Source organism: Betta splendens, chromosome 17 (assembly GCF_900634795.4).
Source record: "Betta splendens chromosome 17, fBetSpl5.4, whole genome shotgun sequence".
Taxonomy (NCBI): domain Eukaryota; kingdom Metazoa; phylum Chordata; class Actinopteri; order Anabantiformes; family Osphronemidae; genus Betta; species Betta splendens.
The window spans coordinates 17113406-17128880 of record NC_040897.2 but is presented as its reverse complement, the minus strand read 5'-3'; the positions used below and the strand labels follow the sequence as shown (position 1 = coordinate 17128880).

Sequence of the window (15475 nt, the reverse complement as noted above, 5' to 3'; positions counted from 1 at the left end):
TCTCAGTAACATCGTCAGCTGAGTGAAGCGAAGCTGAATTGACCAACAGTCAATCAAAGATCTTCTTGCAACCAGAGCTAAGCCTGAAGCGGTTTTGTACAGCTCATCAGCTAATGAAACCATGACGAAAACTGAGAATAGTGTCAGGAAACACAAAGTCTACAAGTAGAAATGTCCACTTTAAAGAAAATGATATATTACGAATTCTAATAAATATGTGGATGGAAGGAGGGAAATTCGTTTTAATTCAGCTTTATTTACTTCAGTATTTTATAACCAATTGTTCAAATAAATTATAAGAATAATTATTTCATAATTTTAAATACTTTAAACTACATCCCATGAGTGTCATCATGGTGACTGATATATCTCCTTGACAACAGCCAAGTCCATGTGCGGATGGAGACCATGAAACATACTGAAAGCACCTGAAAGCTTAACTAACCAATGATTTTCAACATTATGCATAATGAACAGGACTTAGGCGCTGGGTTTTATAACTCTTATGAGTTATAAAGTGTTGAAAATGTACATTTGATTATTAATCTCTTTCAGGTCCATTTCTTAAAAATGTGTGTAAAACGTGACTTCCTGAGGTTCATCTCTCCAGATGTGAATCTGTCTGATAGAGACATACTTTAATGTGTCAATAATCAAGTGATCAGTTCCTGTCAGCAGTGGATCACGATGTTTATACTGCCAGGAGTCTTACTGGAACACGGACATGATTGGACATCTGCAGCCTCCGTTTGCTCTGGTACCTAAGTGCATGTTTGGAGGAAGTAAAAATCAGCAGATCAGTTTGTTCTGTGCTGTGTAGAGCAGAATCCAGCTGTGTTTGTGTCTGCGCATTGAATGTGGTCCCGTCCAACAATCAATGGGTCCAGTAAGCAGTTCTGTCTGTGTCTGAAGAGGAAATAACTTCCTACTGTTCAATCAATGCTAATGAATAAACAGCAGCTAGCCATTACCCAGAATCCCAAGGCCTGGCGTCAGGTGCAGATCTGAGCTGGGCCACAGTACCATCAGAGCTACAGCTACCCCCGTCATCTGCATGCAGTCAGCAAGAACTCCGTTGGCCTCAGATATCTGGTTCAGGCAGGCTGCAGGGGGACGCAGCCGACACCCACCCCCCCCTCGTGGCTCACCATGGGAGCCATGAAGGTCCAGCGGTTGGTGTCAGGGTTGTACACCTCCACAGAGCAGAGGTTGGATTGTCCATCGTACCCCCCCACGGCATACAGCCGGCCCGACGTGGCCACCAGAGACACTCGGCTGCGCCGAGTGTTCATGGCAACCAGGAGGCTCCACTGCCCCGAAGCCGAGTTGAAAACCTCCGCCCCGCTGAGGAAGCCCGAGCCATCGTACCCTCCCACCACATACATGTGGCTGCCCAGCGATGCTGCTCCATGGCGACAGCGCTTGTTGAGCATGGGGGCCGTTGGATGCCAGCGCTCAGTGTAGTGATTGTAGTATTCCACCTGAAGGACAGGTATGTGATGTTAAAGCAGGTTTAGACAATAATCTGATCATAGATCAGCAGGTTCTGATCAAACTGACCGTGTTGAAGATTTGTAAACCGTCGTGTCCACCTGACACAAAGACCCGTCCGTCAAAGACTGTCACACCTGCAGCGCTGCGACTCGCACTCATCTCCGTCACCACCGACCACCTGAGCCACAGGTACAGCACAATGAGAAACCAAGAAATTCCACATTCCCTTTTCCACCAAGCAGCTGCCTCTGCTCACCTGTCAGTCTCTGGAGAGTAACACTCCACTGAGTTCAAAGATGACTTTCCATCGTAGCCACCACAAACATAGATGTGTCCATCAATCACCACCGTCCCCATGGCGCTGAGGATGAAACAAGCACTTTCAACTTCAGTTTACATTCCCATCTTAGATCTGGTTCAAAGTTGAACACTGTAGCTCATGTGAGTTTGTATTTGACTAATATCAAGATGGGAACTATCTTTCTCTTCCACACACTTCTTCACTTGACATCTTCACTCACCACAGCCTGCTGAGCAGCAACAGGGTCCATCTGAGCCCATTAAGTTCTGACCTGAATTTAAGACTACTGCTAACTACAGATGAGTAATGGTCAGTAATGATGTGTACTGGTAAATGCTGGTGTGCATTGCCAATAAAGGTTCTGTTCTATGGCAAATGGATCTTTCCAGGCGTCTTCAGTTCTGACAGGCTGAGCTTGTTTTCCCTGTGCAGGACATAAGCTTTGCCTCCTCAGATGTGCTCTGTGTTACACCATCTGAGCCATCAGTTGCCACTGAACAGAACCTTTGATGTATTGTGAGCAGTGGTCAGAACCTTCGCTGGCTGTTCATGCTTGACACTTGTGTCCAGGTGTCCGTCTCAGGGTTGTAAATCTCCACGGTGCTGAGACGCGATTGACCATCATATCCACCAATGGCGTAGAGTAGCCCATTAACCACAGCCACACCCACTCTGCTGCGAGCTGTTCTCATTGGCTGACAGCGCTCCCAGAAGTTTCCTACTGGATCAAACACTTCAACCAGATTTAAAGAGTCACCTGAAAAAAAGGAGATGCATTGTGAGACAGGGTCTGGCCCCTAGACACAGGAAACAGGACTCTCACAGGTGATGGGTAAACAGTGCACCTGAGCTATTGAGTCCGCCCACAGCGTAGATTAGTCCTGTGATAGATGTGCAGCACCTTTGTCTAGTTTTAAAGGCGGGGAGGTGAGGACGACGCTCTGGCATGAGGTGGAAATCTTTGGCTTCATCCACCAGGTCTCTGAGAGACAGACTGGTGTTTAGTATTTTTCTATTAGGATGGACTAATCACAAAGCTGTGAATTGTAACAGATGGCTACAGAGTACTGTCTCACCTGCATTTATGGCAGCAGCGAATGAGTTCGTCCTGTTGGACCCGGTCTGACAGGAACTGAGGACGACACAGAGGCAGTCTGATCTTTGACAGCAGCTCTGGAAGTAGGGACTCCCTTCTGTCTTGATCATGGTGAACCCAGGAGAGCACTGCCTCGAACACCTGTACAGATAGGAAACATTTAGCGCATCTAGGTAAGGTAAGGTAAAACCTACAAGCCTCAAACAACATGGTCAAAAAGTGTTCATAAGAACACTAAGGCATTCCATCAGCTCAATCTACCATCTCTACAGAGATGCTAACATGACTCAGCTTGAAACTCCCATCTCACGTGCAGGGACAACTACCTGATCCTTCACCCGGACAAGTGTGTCTGGGTACCTGTTCCTCAGCTTTAACATTGAGCTCATCACAGCCAACCAGCTCCAACAGCTCCTCTGTCCTCAGACTCAGAAACTCTTCTGATAACGAAACATCCACAAAGTGCTGGTGCAGGAAGCTGTTGGCTGAGTCGTACAGAGTCGTGCACATCATGGTCTCTGCAAACTGGCGAACTCCAAGACAGTTCTTTGGATGTAGCCTGAAGACCGGGACACAGACCAGGGCCCTCATTTAGCAAGTCGCATTGCTCACTTAATGTGAATATCTTTCAGAACTACTTTTTAAAAAACAATTATTAATTATTTTGAGTATTTATGATGTAAGAGAAGAACGTGTCAGGATCTGTCAGGAGATAAGACGATGTGAGGAGAAGTTTCTAACACATGATGCCAGAATGATACTATTTCTAAAGAAGAAAAGCTGGGACACACATGAATGTTCCATACCTGTACAGCACCTTCCACCTCATCAGTAAACAAAACAATACATACACAGTGACAACCTGAGACAAGCTCTATCTCAGCTCCCATTAGTCTAATGACAAGTAGGTTATACACAGACACATCTGTATATTAAAAGTCCACATGCTTTAAACTAAGCCCTATATGAACTGTGATGACATCAAATTAACTGACCTCTCCTGCAGGAAGGAGCAGCAGGCGTCTTTAACGTTCTGCAGCTGCAGGAAACTTGACCCAATCAGGAGGGACTGGACATTCTGCTGGTCTATCGCAACATGGCCACTGTAGGCAAAGTTGATCAGAGCCTCCAAAGCACTGCAGGGACAGACAGGCACTGGTTACACTGGCGTCAGACTGGTCTCAGGCATGTGGGTTTGTTGCTAGGTTACCTGGGGTCCATGCCCTGCATCAGGATCTCGTCCTGCTTACACTCAACCATGTCATTAGTAAACATGGCATGAAAGTAGGGGATAGAGGCAGCCAGGACAATCCGGTGAGCGCTGAACTTATGATCACCAACCTGCACAAAGGAAGCGTTACAGACATGTGATGGCCATGACATGATTAATAGTTAACCTCGGAGCACCTGCAACAACTAAAGTAGCCCTGGTAAAACGACAGGTCAAAGGCCAACTCCGTTAGCTTTCTGAGATGACAGCAGTGACGCGACGGCCGGTGACGTCACTAACGCCCGTATGAGACCATTACAACAGTAATCCGTTGTGCGCTTCTGTTAGCAAGATTAGCTCTGAGCTAGCCTTCCTTGACAGCTAGCTGTTAGCTAGCAGGTTAACTTCAGCCTGGCCAGTCCTGCGTTGTACCTTAAGTGTGACGTCACAGAGTTTACCCTGACGTCGTATCTCCTCCATGACCCCATAACCTCGTGCTGGCAGGTCGTGCACCGAAAAATGAACCAAATCCTCAAGCTCTTCGCAGAGAACGTCTCCCATTGTCGGCAGAAGCGGCGGAGCGGCACGGATTGACCCCCTGGGCCCCCGTACCGGCATCCGTTCTGCCTTCACAATAAGATACCAGCTTTGGCCTAAGAAATAATCGCGGTCAAAGCGAGCAGGCGTATTCATATATCAGTATTAATATATACAGATATACGGTCTAAGAGTGCCGTGGTGTAAAAGGAGAGCGTTTAATGGCCAGTTCTGTTACAAACGTTATCTATTAAAATAAAGGTACAATTTCAATACATCTCAAAAAGTACCAATAGTACATATTAAATGCATTAGTTATACAAAACATTAGTCACAAATGTTGAACGTGTATGAGATTTTTCTAGACAAAAATTTACACAAACGGGGATTCTATAAATGATTTTGAATTTTCAAGTCATCTTTTTATTTAGTGACGCCATAACATTAAAGCTGCTCACAATCTGTAAAAAATCGTGATGAACAATTGAACAAACATCACTAAAATAAAATTTTAAAATTTATTATATTTTAAACAAAGTTTTAATATAAAACCCAATAAAACAGAATCATAAAAATAACGTTTATTCACACATTTTGGTGTTTGACTATAAAAAAATCTGAAGAACACCAGAATGAACCAACAGCCTCTGAAGAGTCATGTTGTTTTCCCCTCATGATCAGAGTGTCACAAAAACCGTATTTCACCAGGACAACACAAAGTTGGTTTGACAGTGACGTGTTGCCTTCAGGAACCATTGAGAGGACAAAGATCCAGATGCTCCTGATGTTTTAACATCTGAATCAAATTGATTTGCAACCAGTTCATCACTTACGTGTCCTAGTGACCTACTGAAGAGTCCTTGAACGCAGCACAAGTTTTAAATGATGCGATCATGGGTTAAGCCATGTTCTGACAGGTTTACACATCATTCTGTAGGGATCCAGAATGAGAGATGGTCCAGATATACCTGCAGTAGGGTCTCTGTTCACTTCCAGCTGTTCAAATCCCCAATTAAATGAAGTCGAACAGCTGGGAGAACGGGACAGTTAATATGCACAGAACTGAATGTATGTGATCTGATCAATTCCTGCAAACCTTTGGGTTTACTACGATGTGTAAAAATATGAGGTATTAAAGAAACAAACTGAGGTTCCCCTGTAAAAGTAAAAAATCTTTACAATCTTACAATTAAAACACTTACGTGTTTTTTGTTTTAATCTAAAATGAGCTCAAACTTGCAGGTGTTTGAAACCAATGATGAGCAGGAATGGACAATTTAAGGGATTTAGAATAAAAACATAAACCCCACAACGGTCCTTTAAATGGAGAAGAAAGGAAAAGTTTCTCTTGAAGCAGACACTGATATAAAACTCAGGCCTCAACTGTATGCTGAGTTCACATGGTTCTGCGTTTGCACATCAGTTCTATGCCGACAAGTCGCTGGTCTCAAAGCGTTCTAGGTCATATGGCTCAGCCACCACCTTACGTCCTCCAAACCAGCGGTGGTTAAGCGCCTGAATGGCTCGGTTCATTTCAGACACCTCCGAAAACTCTACGAAAATCTTAACAATGATGTCGGCGTCATCCTCCTCACCCTGACGTTCCTGGTAGATGATGACACGCTTTACCTGTCCAAACTTGCCGCACTCCTCTGTCACCTCGCCTTCCAGGTCATCATCGATGTCTTCCGGACCGACCATGTTCCTGAGGACCATGACAGTCGACTAATAACAGAGAGTCAGAGTTAGAACAATAATTTTTATCCAAGACCATAAGTTTACTGGAAACTGACTAGAACCAACATAAATAAGTTCTAATGTGGCGAGGAACATGAAACAAAAAATCTGCACAGCTCCATGCCAGCTCCAGTCACGTGAAGGAACCAAGAAAAGTTCAAAGAGGGGCCTCCTATTCATTGAATCACAGTTCTGACAAGGACGCTGAAGCCTACCTCCTGCTTGCGGAGCAGCTTCCTCATCACCATGTGCCTGGCGCTGCTGCCGCTGATGCTCATGTGCTCCTGTTCACTGAGCTGCTCTGTGGCTCCATCCTGCTGCACCTCCTTCTGTCGCTCCTCGTCGGCCTCTTTACTTTTCACCTCAATGCCAAAAGAGGCGAGGGACACTGGGGGTGTCGCCAGCACTGGGTTCACCAGACCAACCTGAGGCAGGCCGGGCCGAACTGGAGTCACCCCTGAAGAACACAAGAAGCGAGAAGAACAGAGCGGTCAAACGGGCGGTGGCAGTTCAGCCACAGGGTGACGCCCTTCTGACAAACCAGAACATAGACGGGTGCACCATCCTGTACAGCCCTGATGAGAAGATGAGGAAGGTGCAACAAAGAAGGTGTCGTCACTTCCCAACAGCTGAATGTAAACAGAAGGTGAACCTGTTTACATCCAGACCTTTAGTTCTCAGCCACCGTGTTCAAGTTGGACTCATACTTACGATTGATGCTGAATAACCTCAGGAAACAGGAGCTTGGGATGTTATGGATGTCATGCTAAAAGGACCAAATGAGGATGAAGAAGCCTAACTTGCAAGATCTCCCATTTGTCCTTGAGCGCATCTTTTGATCACAACTTATTAAATGAGGAGAACCAACCTAAAGCTACACAAAGACAATAAAACAGATTCAAAATAGATTTGTTCTGAAATCGAGTTGTGTAAACAAAAAACACTTGGGAGTGAACATGAAATGTGAAGGTGTGGCCGGAGGACAGGTACCAGCAGCTTGACGGCTTGACCAGGAAAGCGCAAAGTGAACCTGCTGTGGCTGCACACAAACTCGATTCAGGTAAGACTGATGATGAAGTGGGTGAGGGTTGTTTACTGCATGTATGAGAGGGTGGGGGCAGCGAGTGTTCCTACCTGTGATGACACCTGGAGCCTGGGCAGCCATGACGGCCTGTGGAAGTCCTCCCAGCTGCTGGGACAGAAGTGCTGGTCCAGCCAGAGCTCCAAACACTGATGCCCCAACTGTGTCCTGAAAGAAAAGAAATTCTGAGTTCTTCTAATCTTCTTGTGCACCTTCTGCCCCGTGATGAGGAGGCACAGCGTGAGCACCTACCTGAACAGTCAGTTTGGCCGACGCAGCAGAGGCAGCGGCAGCAGCAATAGCAGCAGGGAGTCCTCCGGGGGTAGCTGGCGTGAGGAGGGGCATAGGTGGAGTCACAGCCTTCCCCACCCGCAGGTACTGACCCCCCAAGTCAAAGAGATTCATGGAAGCCACAGCGTCCTGAGCAGACTGAGCCTTGTCATATTCTACAGAGCAAAACCACAGAACCATCAGCCCATCTGCATCAGAGGACAGTGGTACTGGACCCCCGAGCACGAAGGAGACCTGGAGTCAACAACAATACTCCAAACATCCTATTTAATATGCAGGTTCTTCAAGCTCAGTGGTGGCCTGAGGTTTATTCAATACACCCACGTTGAAAAACATTTAAATAAAGACAATGATTGGATGATGACGTCTGCAGCACTCACCAATGAAGCCGTAGCCTTTATGCCGGCCAGAGGTTGGCTCTCTGGCCAACATACATGACTTGATTTTCCCAAAAGCCTCGAAAACGCTTTTGATGTCGTCGTCTGAGAGGTCGGGGTGTACCGAGGCCACGTAGATCCTGTTAAAGGCCCGAGCCTCCTCTGCCAGCTGGTCAATGATCGGCTGAGCCTGGCCGATGTTACTGGGCCTCCCTACCTGTAAGACATGGGCCGCATCACTGTTTGCACTGGTCATTGAGTGTTTAAACTGGACCCATGCCTATCTGGATCTACCTTGATGTTCCTGCCTCCTAAGACGACAGAGTTCATCTGCTCCAGAGCAAGCTGAGCCGCCTCAGGCATCTCGTACTCGACAAAGGCAAAACCCTGCAGACACACACTAGGGCTTCAGTTCATCATATATACCATATTATACATATATTACATGAATGTCCTGATTATATTTTTTGCTATTTCAATCATCCATTCTATGTTATGTGAAAGCAATAATAAGTTTGCTAAGCAATTTACCTCTGGGATTAATAAAGCTTTTTGAATCTTTAATGACTTTAGTCCATGAAGTGGAGTAATGTTAAGGTAACTGACCTTTACAGGTCTAATTATTTTAAGGCTTAGGGTTATGTGTCTTTCTTGTGAGTTATCTAGACAGAGACATTCAGAAGAGGAGCAGCTGTGCAACCTTGTGTTTCATGGTGACAGAGTCCCAGGACATGTCAATGCTTTTGATTGGTCCAAATGGAGCAAAGGCTTGTCTGATCGTGTCCTCTCCCAGCTCATAGTAGATGGAGCCAACATAAACTCGACACATGATGGCCAGAGCTCTCTGACGCTGAGCCGCTACCTGCAACACATCAGTCAGTTATTCCCTCCGTTACAACACTACATCGTGTGAAGACCAGTTCTGGTGTGGGGGCAGACACGGTGAAGACACGTTCCACTTATCACTAAGACGCAAGTGTGTGCTTAAAATTCGGTTCTACTGAAGTCATCCTGGTTTATTCTATTAGTCAGGATGAGAGGCAGCAGCTAAGTCAACCTGGTGTTGTTGCTAGCATAAGTGTTGTTTAACAGACTAGTCTAGGACTGTAACTAACGATTATTCTGATAATCAATTAATCTGTCAATTATTTTTTTCAGGTAATCAATTTATCGGATTAAAAAAATGATTTCATCGGATAAAGGTTTATTGTCATTCAAACAGCAGGTGGCTGGAGGAAGCCAATGTCCATTAACTTTACTGACAGTCTGTAAGTGTGGTGTTAAACGCAGAGTTAAGTCGACAAAGGGCAGCCTAGCATAGTGCCTTGTGTTTCCAAATCATAAATGGTGGTGTGGAGCGCTGTGCCGATGGCGCCCTCTGTTGATCTGTTAGCTCTGTATGCAAACTAGGTCGAGTGTGGGCAGGAGGTAAGGCATGATGCAACGTCTTCATTAAAATGGGTGTCAGAGCTAACTGTCAGTAGTCATTGAGGCTGCTGATGGTGGTCTTTTTTGGCAGTGGAACAATGTGGCTCACTTCAGGCATGGAGGAATGTAGGACTGAGACAGTGGTGGGTTAAAAATGCTGGTGAAGACCCGAGCCAGCTGGTTTGCACACTTCCCGAGGACCTTCCCAGTTACTCCCAGTCCAGCGTCCTTCCTGGGGTTCACTGCCCTCAGAATACACCTCACCTCGTGCTCCTACACTGAGAGACAGGAGCTGCTGCAGTCTGATGTTAGAGCTTTAGTTGCCCTGGGTCTGTCCACTTCAAAGCCTGCAACGAAGTGTTTTAGCTCCTCTGCGAGCACAGCATCAGCATCACCCACCACCATCATGGTGTTGCAGGACTTTGTTTGTTAGGTGCTGGACTCCCTGCCACACCTGCCATATGTTGTCCTCCCTGAAGTGGTCCTCAATCCTCCTCCTGTAAGCTGCCTTGGCCCCTCTAATACCTTTCACTCATTAAACACAGACTGATATATTATAAATGTTTATTTCTCTTTAAATAAATTAAATTTAAATTGTTCAATACTGAAGACACCTTGTGCCACACTCAAATCACCTTCCAATGCCTTTAAATGGTCTGGTTCTGTGGGATACACAATCAGGAAGGAGGAAGACTGCTTACTTGGCAATTGTCCAAAAGACGACCACTGACACCCTGCACAATGAGGGAAGACACAAAAGATCATTGCAAAAGAGCCTGGCTTTTCTCACAGCTCTGTGTCCAAGCACATTAATAGAGAGGCGGAGGGAAGGAAAAGACGTGGTAGAAAAGCAATAGGGATAACCTGGAGAGGAATGTGGAACAAAAGCCAATCAAAAATGTGGGGGAGATTCACAAAGAGTGGACTGCAGCTGGAGTCAGAGCTTCAAGAACCACTATGTCCAGACGTATGAAGACATGGGTTTCAGCTGTCGCATTTCTTGTGTCAAGCCACTAGAACAACAGACAGCGTCATAAGTGTCTCACCTGGATTAAAGACAAAAAGGGCTGGATGGCTGCTGGGTGCTCCAAACGTGTTTTCTCTGATGAATTTCCTTTGGAAATCAGGGTCCCAGAGTCTGGAGGAAGAGCGGAGAGGCAGTGTCCACATTGCTTGAGGTCCAGTGTAAAGTCTCTAGTCAGTGATGGTTTGGTGTCATCTGCTGGTGTTGGTCCACTGTGTTTTCTGAGGTCAACATAGCCGTTTACCAGGAAGTTTTAGAGAACTTCATGCTTCCTGCTGCTGACCAACTTCATGGAGATGCAGATTTCATTTTCCCACAGGACTTGGCATCTGCACACACTGTCAGAGCTACCAGTGCCTGCTTTAAGGACCATGAGATCCCTGTTTGTAAGCAAGGTCAGCAGCAAACTCGCCTGACCTTAACCTCATAGAAAGTCTATGAGGTATTGTGAAGAGAAAAGAAATAAACATTTAAAATATACCAGTCTGTGGGTAATGAATGAATATGATATACAAGTTTGAATGGAATTAGTGAAATAAATCAACTTTTGATGATATTCTAATTATATGACCAAAATAGCCTGCATGTCCTCATATTTTAATGCTGCTGTTATTTGCTTCTTGTACATTTAGTGTCTGGACCATAGTAAGTTAAGTTGTTCTACGTTGGCACCAATCACTAGGAGACACTCGCTAGTAGTGACAGAACAAATTCTCATTTTACACAGCAGCAATTAATGAAGTGTCTTCATGTGAGGGATGCACAGCGTTTGTTACCGCTGCTACATCTGGGACACCGTGTTTTCTTCTCACATGCTAAAGTATCGCTGTAGTATTTACAAGCCACGGGTCGAGGCTGGCATAAATTGCAAGATGAAGTTGTCTTTGTTTAATATTTAATGCTCAGATGCAGAAATTAAGATGCAGCCTTTCGTTTCATTTTGTTCGCCAAAAATGAGCAACCCAACTAAACAGTAATGGAAAAACATTATCCATAATGATTTCCGGCATTGATTATCGATAATGATCCGATTCAGTTTTATTCGCCAAGTTTGCAATTAGTTGTAGTAATAACAATTAGTTATTGCAGCCCTACACATTTCGATCACTGAATTACTGATCAAACATGGACTAAACCCTTAAACCCTAAGCTTATTGTGGAGATGAACGAAGAGGTAGCACCTAGCACCTATGCTGATTTCCAGGGAAATCATCATATTAAAGTGGACAGAGTTAAAGAACGCCTGCATTAAACAGCTTCAGCTACTATAAAAGATCAATCTGCATCATCTCGCAAACACTGGTCCGGCTGCCCTGGTGAAAAAGCATAGCAAACAAAAACAGGACCAAAGGAAAATCAAATGATTGGAGGCATTGGATTATGGGTAGAGTTTAATCTCTGTCATTTACATACACCCATTACTTTTTGTTTCCCCCACAGACACATCTGACCAATAAGCAGAGAGAAAGTTCTTGCGTTGTTTAAAGTGACGTGTTTGATACACTTGGATTTTTCTGTTTACAAACAAGTAAACAGTAACAACAGTTGACAAGTTTACAAACTTGGCAACTGATTGGGACTAAAGAAAACAAATTAAGGTGTCAAAGCGTGATAAAAGAGAACTCACTAGAACAGTGAATAAATCTCCATAATAACCTATTCCAGCCTCATTCAATCGGCTTTTGTGAAACTGAACCTGGGCTAAATTGTTTCATCAAAATAAAGCAACACAATAAATCTCCATGGTAAATTGAGTGGGATTAACTAATCCTTCTTTTGAGCCACCAAGTCCAGGACAGCGCCAACCAGGACAGTTTGGAAATCCTAGTTTACTGCAACACCCCCTCAGACCAGCATTCTAAAAGTGATGTGTGGCGTAAAAACCTTGTCATAGTGATAGCATTTTTGGAACATAAATACAAATTGACTCCAAATAGGACATAGGAACGTCAAACTTACCGACTGCAAAGGAGACAGAGCATCTCCCAGACCCATCGTCAGAGAAGCCATCTGAGAGGGAGTCGGGAGAGTTGAGTATCAGCAAATGTTAAATATGTTTCTACTCAGACAAGATAGTGACTGATCCTGAAACAATCAACTGTTGATCATTCAGATTCAGGCATCAAAAACTGTTGCTGCTGAAGATGGATGCGGTTACCTGGAGGCTGGTGAGCTGCTGCTGATGAGTCAGAGTCTGTTTGACCAGAACACTTTTGATGCTCTGCTCCATTGCATATTTTTTTGCCTGAGGACAATAAAACAGTCAGTCACAGAAGAGAACCAGCTTTGGTTTTCATTTCATGGACTTTCAGTAATTTCCTTAAATCAAAGCAAACATATGATTTCTTAGTTTGCTCCATGTTAACACTAAAGTCCCACTAGCCCACAGGTCGGCAACCCGCAGCTCTTTCAGCCTTACACTCATTTTCAAAATGGAAAAATAAATTGAACATTGAATATTAAAATATTCAAAATGAATTGAATGCATTTCCAGTTTTACTGGTTACCAACTTCCGAATGCACACTAGTTGCTCTTAGTTACAGCAGCTGTTTGAAGCAGAAAAAAAAACATGTTAGCGGTCCTCATCGATGCCTTGACAATGTTTTATCATCTGTACGCGATCTGTAAGTCTTTACAGTTTTACATAGTGTATTCTGACACAGTTTGAACGTTGCTCGTATGCTAGTTACGGAAGTAGCTGAAAGAGAACGAGGACTGAATAAGTCTGCTGTTAATTTCTACGATCTTCTGTCAATAAAATATAAAATGTTAAAGCTCTGGGTCCTGTCTTGAGTCTTGTTTGGGTTTAAACCTAACTGTTGAATGTTCTCAAATATTGTGAAATTAGCAAAAAATTCCTCACTGCAGCAAAATAAAGTTACACTCACAGCCAAAACCACCACATCACTGAGAGCTCACTACTGATCTGACATCTTTCAACAGATATGACATACGTAAATACGCTTTTTCTGAACAGTAGCAGCCAGATCAACCTGTCACCACAATCACCACTGATTTGGCTCCCAGTGTTGTTTTTTTTTTCAAGGAAAACGGGTTCAAATGGCTCTTTGGGTGCTTTGGTTTGCCGACACCTGCACTAGCCAGATCACAACAAACACATCATGTTAAGGCTGCATGCTCTATTCCCAGTTTATCTGTTGGAGGAGGGGTGTCCAAACTTTTTTCACCCAGGGCCAGGTGAAGTACATATTGCCTCATCTGGTTTATGTAAGAAAACTAAATCAATCAGCCTACAACACAACAAATCATTGTCAAAAGAGCTGCCTCTTCTTGACAAACCTGGAAGGGGTGGGGATAGAAAATAAATTATAAACTATGGTTTAGGCTTGTTATGCAAATAAATTGGACTATTAGCAGATTAATATCTGTTTAAAATGCTATCAACATAAGTAATAGGGCTTAATAACACATATATATGTAATATATTTTGAAATCAGGGGAGCAGTGAAGTTGCACCTTGGCCTGCAGGATTGCTGGCAGGCCCAGAGTCAGTTTGGTGGTTGAGAGGTGAAGGACATCACAGAGATGGTCATTGGTGATTTTGGTTCTTAAACTGCTTTTGTTGAGCGTCATCAGAGAAAACGGAAGGGAAGTCGCCAACAGCCTGATATCGTTCTTAATAGTAGAAAAATCTTGGAAGCACTAAGAAAATTCTGTCACAAACATGATGGGGATTACATTACATATATTCTGAGAGTGTGTTTTACCTTCTGCAGGGCTTCCTGTTGATGGGGAGTGAGCGGCGGCAGACCCAGTTTAGTGGTGGTGCTCTGTCCATTTTCCATCATGAGAGATGGCCCTCCCTGTCAACATCACACATAGGTGGGGAAAACAAAGACAGCCTGGTCACTGAACAGGTTAAAAAGGCCCCAGAGGTCCGGGGCCCCTGGAAAAACAAAATAACCTGAAAGAAACACAGAGGACCACAACTAGTTCCCCAGGCGCAAGCCGTGTTTCCACGTCAGAAACAAACCAGCTGCAGAACCTCTGCATTCACACACCTGCACAGACCCTCACCGCGCTCCTGCAGCTGCGTGTAGTGGAGAGAATTGTAATTTGTTGTGCTGGTATCTCAGAAATAACATACAAACGGTGTGGTAAGTACAACAGTAGTGTTTATGACATTTTCTTGTTAAATGTTTTTTCAGCTTTACTCAATACAAACCCGTTTTCACGGTCATGCAGACCGTACAAAATGCCATTTAAATGAACAGTATTGTTCACCGTAAACTGACGCTAACACGTAAACGAACAGTTTTTTTCAACGTTACGATTTGATCGAGCTTCTCGCATTATAAAAGGAGTATTGATATGACCGTTCACCTGTCGAGGTATTTTACCTGTAGCTAACGTAACGGATGGAGGGTTTAGTTACTCCGTTAGCTTAGCACCAAGAAGCAGAACATTGCAGAAGCGCTTTAGTGTTAGCTCATCTAATGATGCTGCATTTATTAATCTGATCATGACCAAAAACGTTTGATGTAATCTGGTAACCTGCTTCAATGATTCATCTATGTGTGTTTTTGTTTTTAAAATAATGCGGTTTAAATTGTGAGGAAACGGCCAGTGTGTTTTCTTCTTTTAGCATTAGCTAATCATCCTTAGAGCAGACAAAATTAGGCTTCATACCACAGAAACCGCCGCCGCCATACAGCTTCGCTGCGGCTCCTTGGGCACCGTTTCCTTCTTTAAATCGAATTAAATTCGGCTTTTAATGTTTGATCGTCTCTAACGTCTCAATTTGATTCAACTGGAAGAACAGCGGCGAGCCGCCATACGTCACTTCCCCATGGACAAGATTGTCTTCTTCTTCTTTTGTGTTTGATGGCGTCTTGCATCCACATTGTTGCACTACCGCCACCTGTCGATATCTCTGA

General features: G+C 44.3%; 2 protein-coding genes across 4 annotated transcripts; both read right to left on the bottom strand.

Annotated features, from left to right (window-relative positions):
- Positions 1–236: 236 nt before the first annotated feature.
- klhl18 (kelch-like family member 18) lies at positions 237–4731 on the bottom strand. Of its 2 annotated transcripts, none has more exons than XM_029131440.3 (10): positions 4560–4731; positions 4102–4232; positions 3887–4027; positions 3252–3450; positions 2872–3032; positions 2641–2777; positions 2330–2552; positions 1751–1855; positions 1561–1672; positions 237–1481 (listed from the first exon to the last, which is right to left on the bottom strand). In XM_029131440.3, exons 1-10 carry the CDS (start codon positions 4587–4589, stop codon positions 1095–1097), a joined length of 1626 nt encoding a protein of 541 aa, XP_028987273.1. In that variant the 5' UTR covers positions 4590–4731; the 3' UTR covers positions 237–1094. The 2 variants fall into 2 exon arrangements, with proteins under 2 accessions (XP_028987273.1, XP_028987272.1); XM_029131439.3 differs by having other exon boundaries at positions 4534–4726.
- Positions 4732–4840: 109 nt separating this feature from the next.
- puf60a (poly-U binding splicing factor a) lies at positions 4841–15464 on the bottom strand. Of its 2 annotated transcripts, XM_029131441.3 has the most exons (12): positions 15228–15464; positions 14306–14401; positions 14055–14240; positions 12735–12821; positions 12536–12586; positions 8825–8986; positions 8419–8511; positions 8128–8341; positions 7709–7902; positions 7510–7624; positions 6591–6832; positions 4841–6363 (listed from the first exon to the last, which is right to left on the bottom strand). In XM_029131441.3, the coding sequence occupies exons 1-12, from the start codon at positions 15246–15248 to the stop codon at positions 6064–6066; spliced, it is 1761 nt and encodes a 586-aa protein (XP_028987274.1). In that variant the 5' UTR covers positions 15249–15464; the 3' UTR covers positions 4841–6063. The 2 variants fall into 2 exon arrangements, with proteins under 2 accessions (XP_028987274.1, XP_028987275.1); XM_029131442.3 differs by lacking the exon at positions 14055–14240 and having other exon boundaries at positions 15228–15452.
- Between the last annotated feature and the right edge of the window lie 11 nt (positions 15465–15475).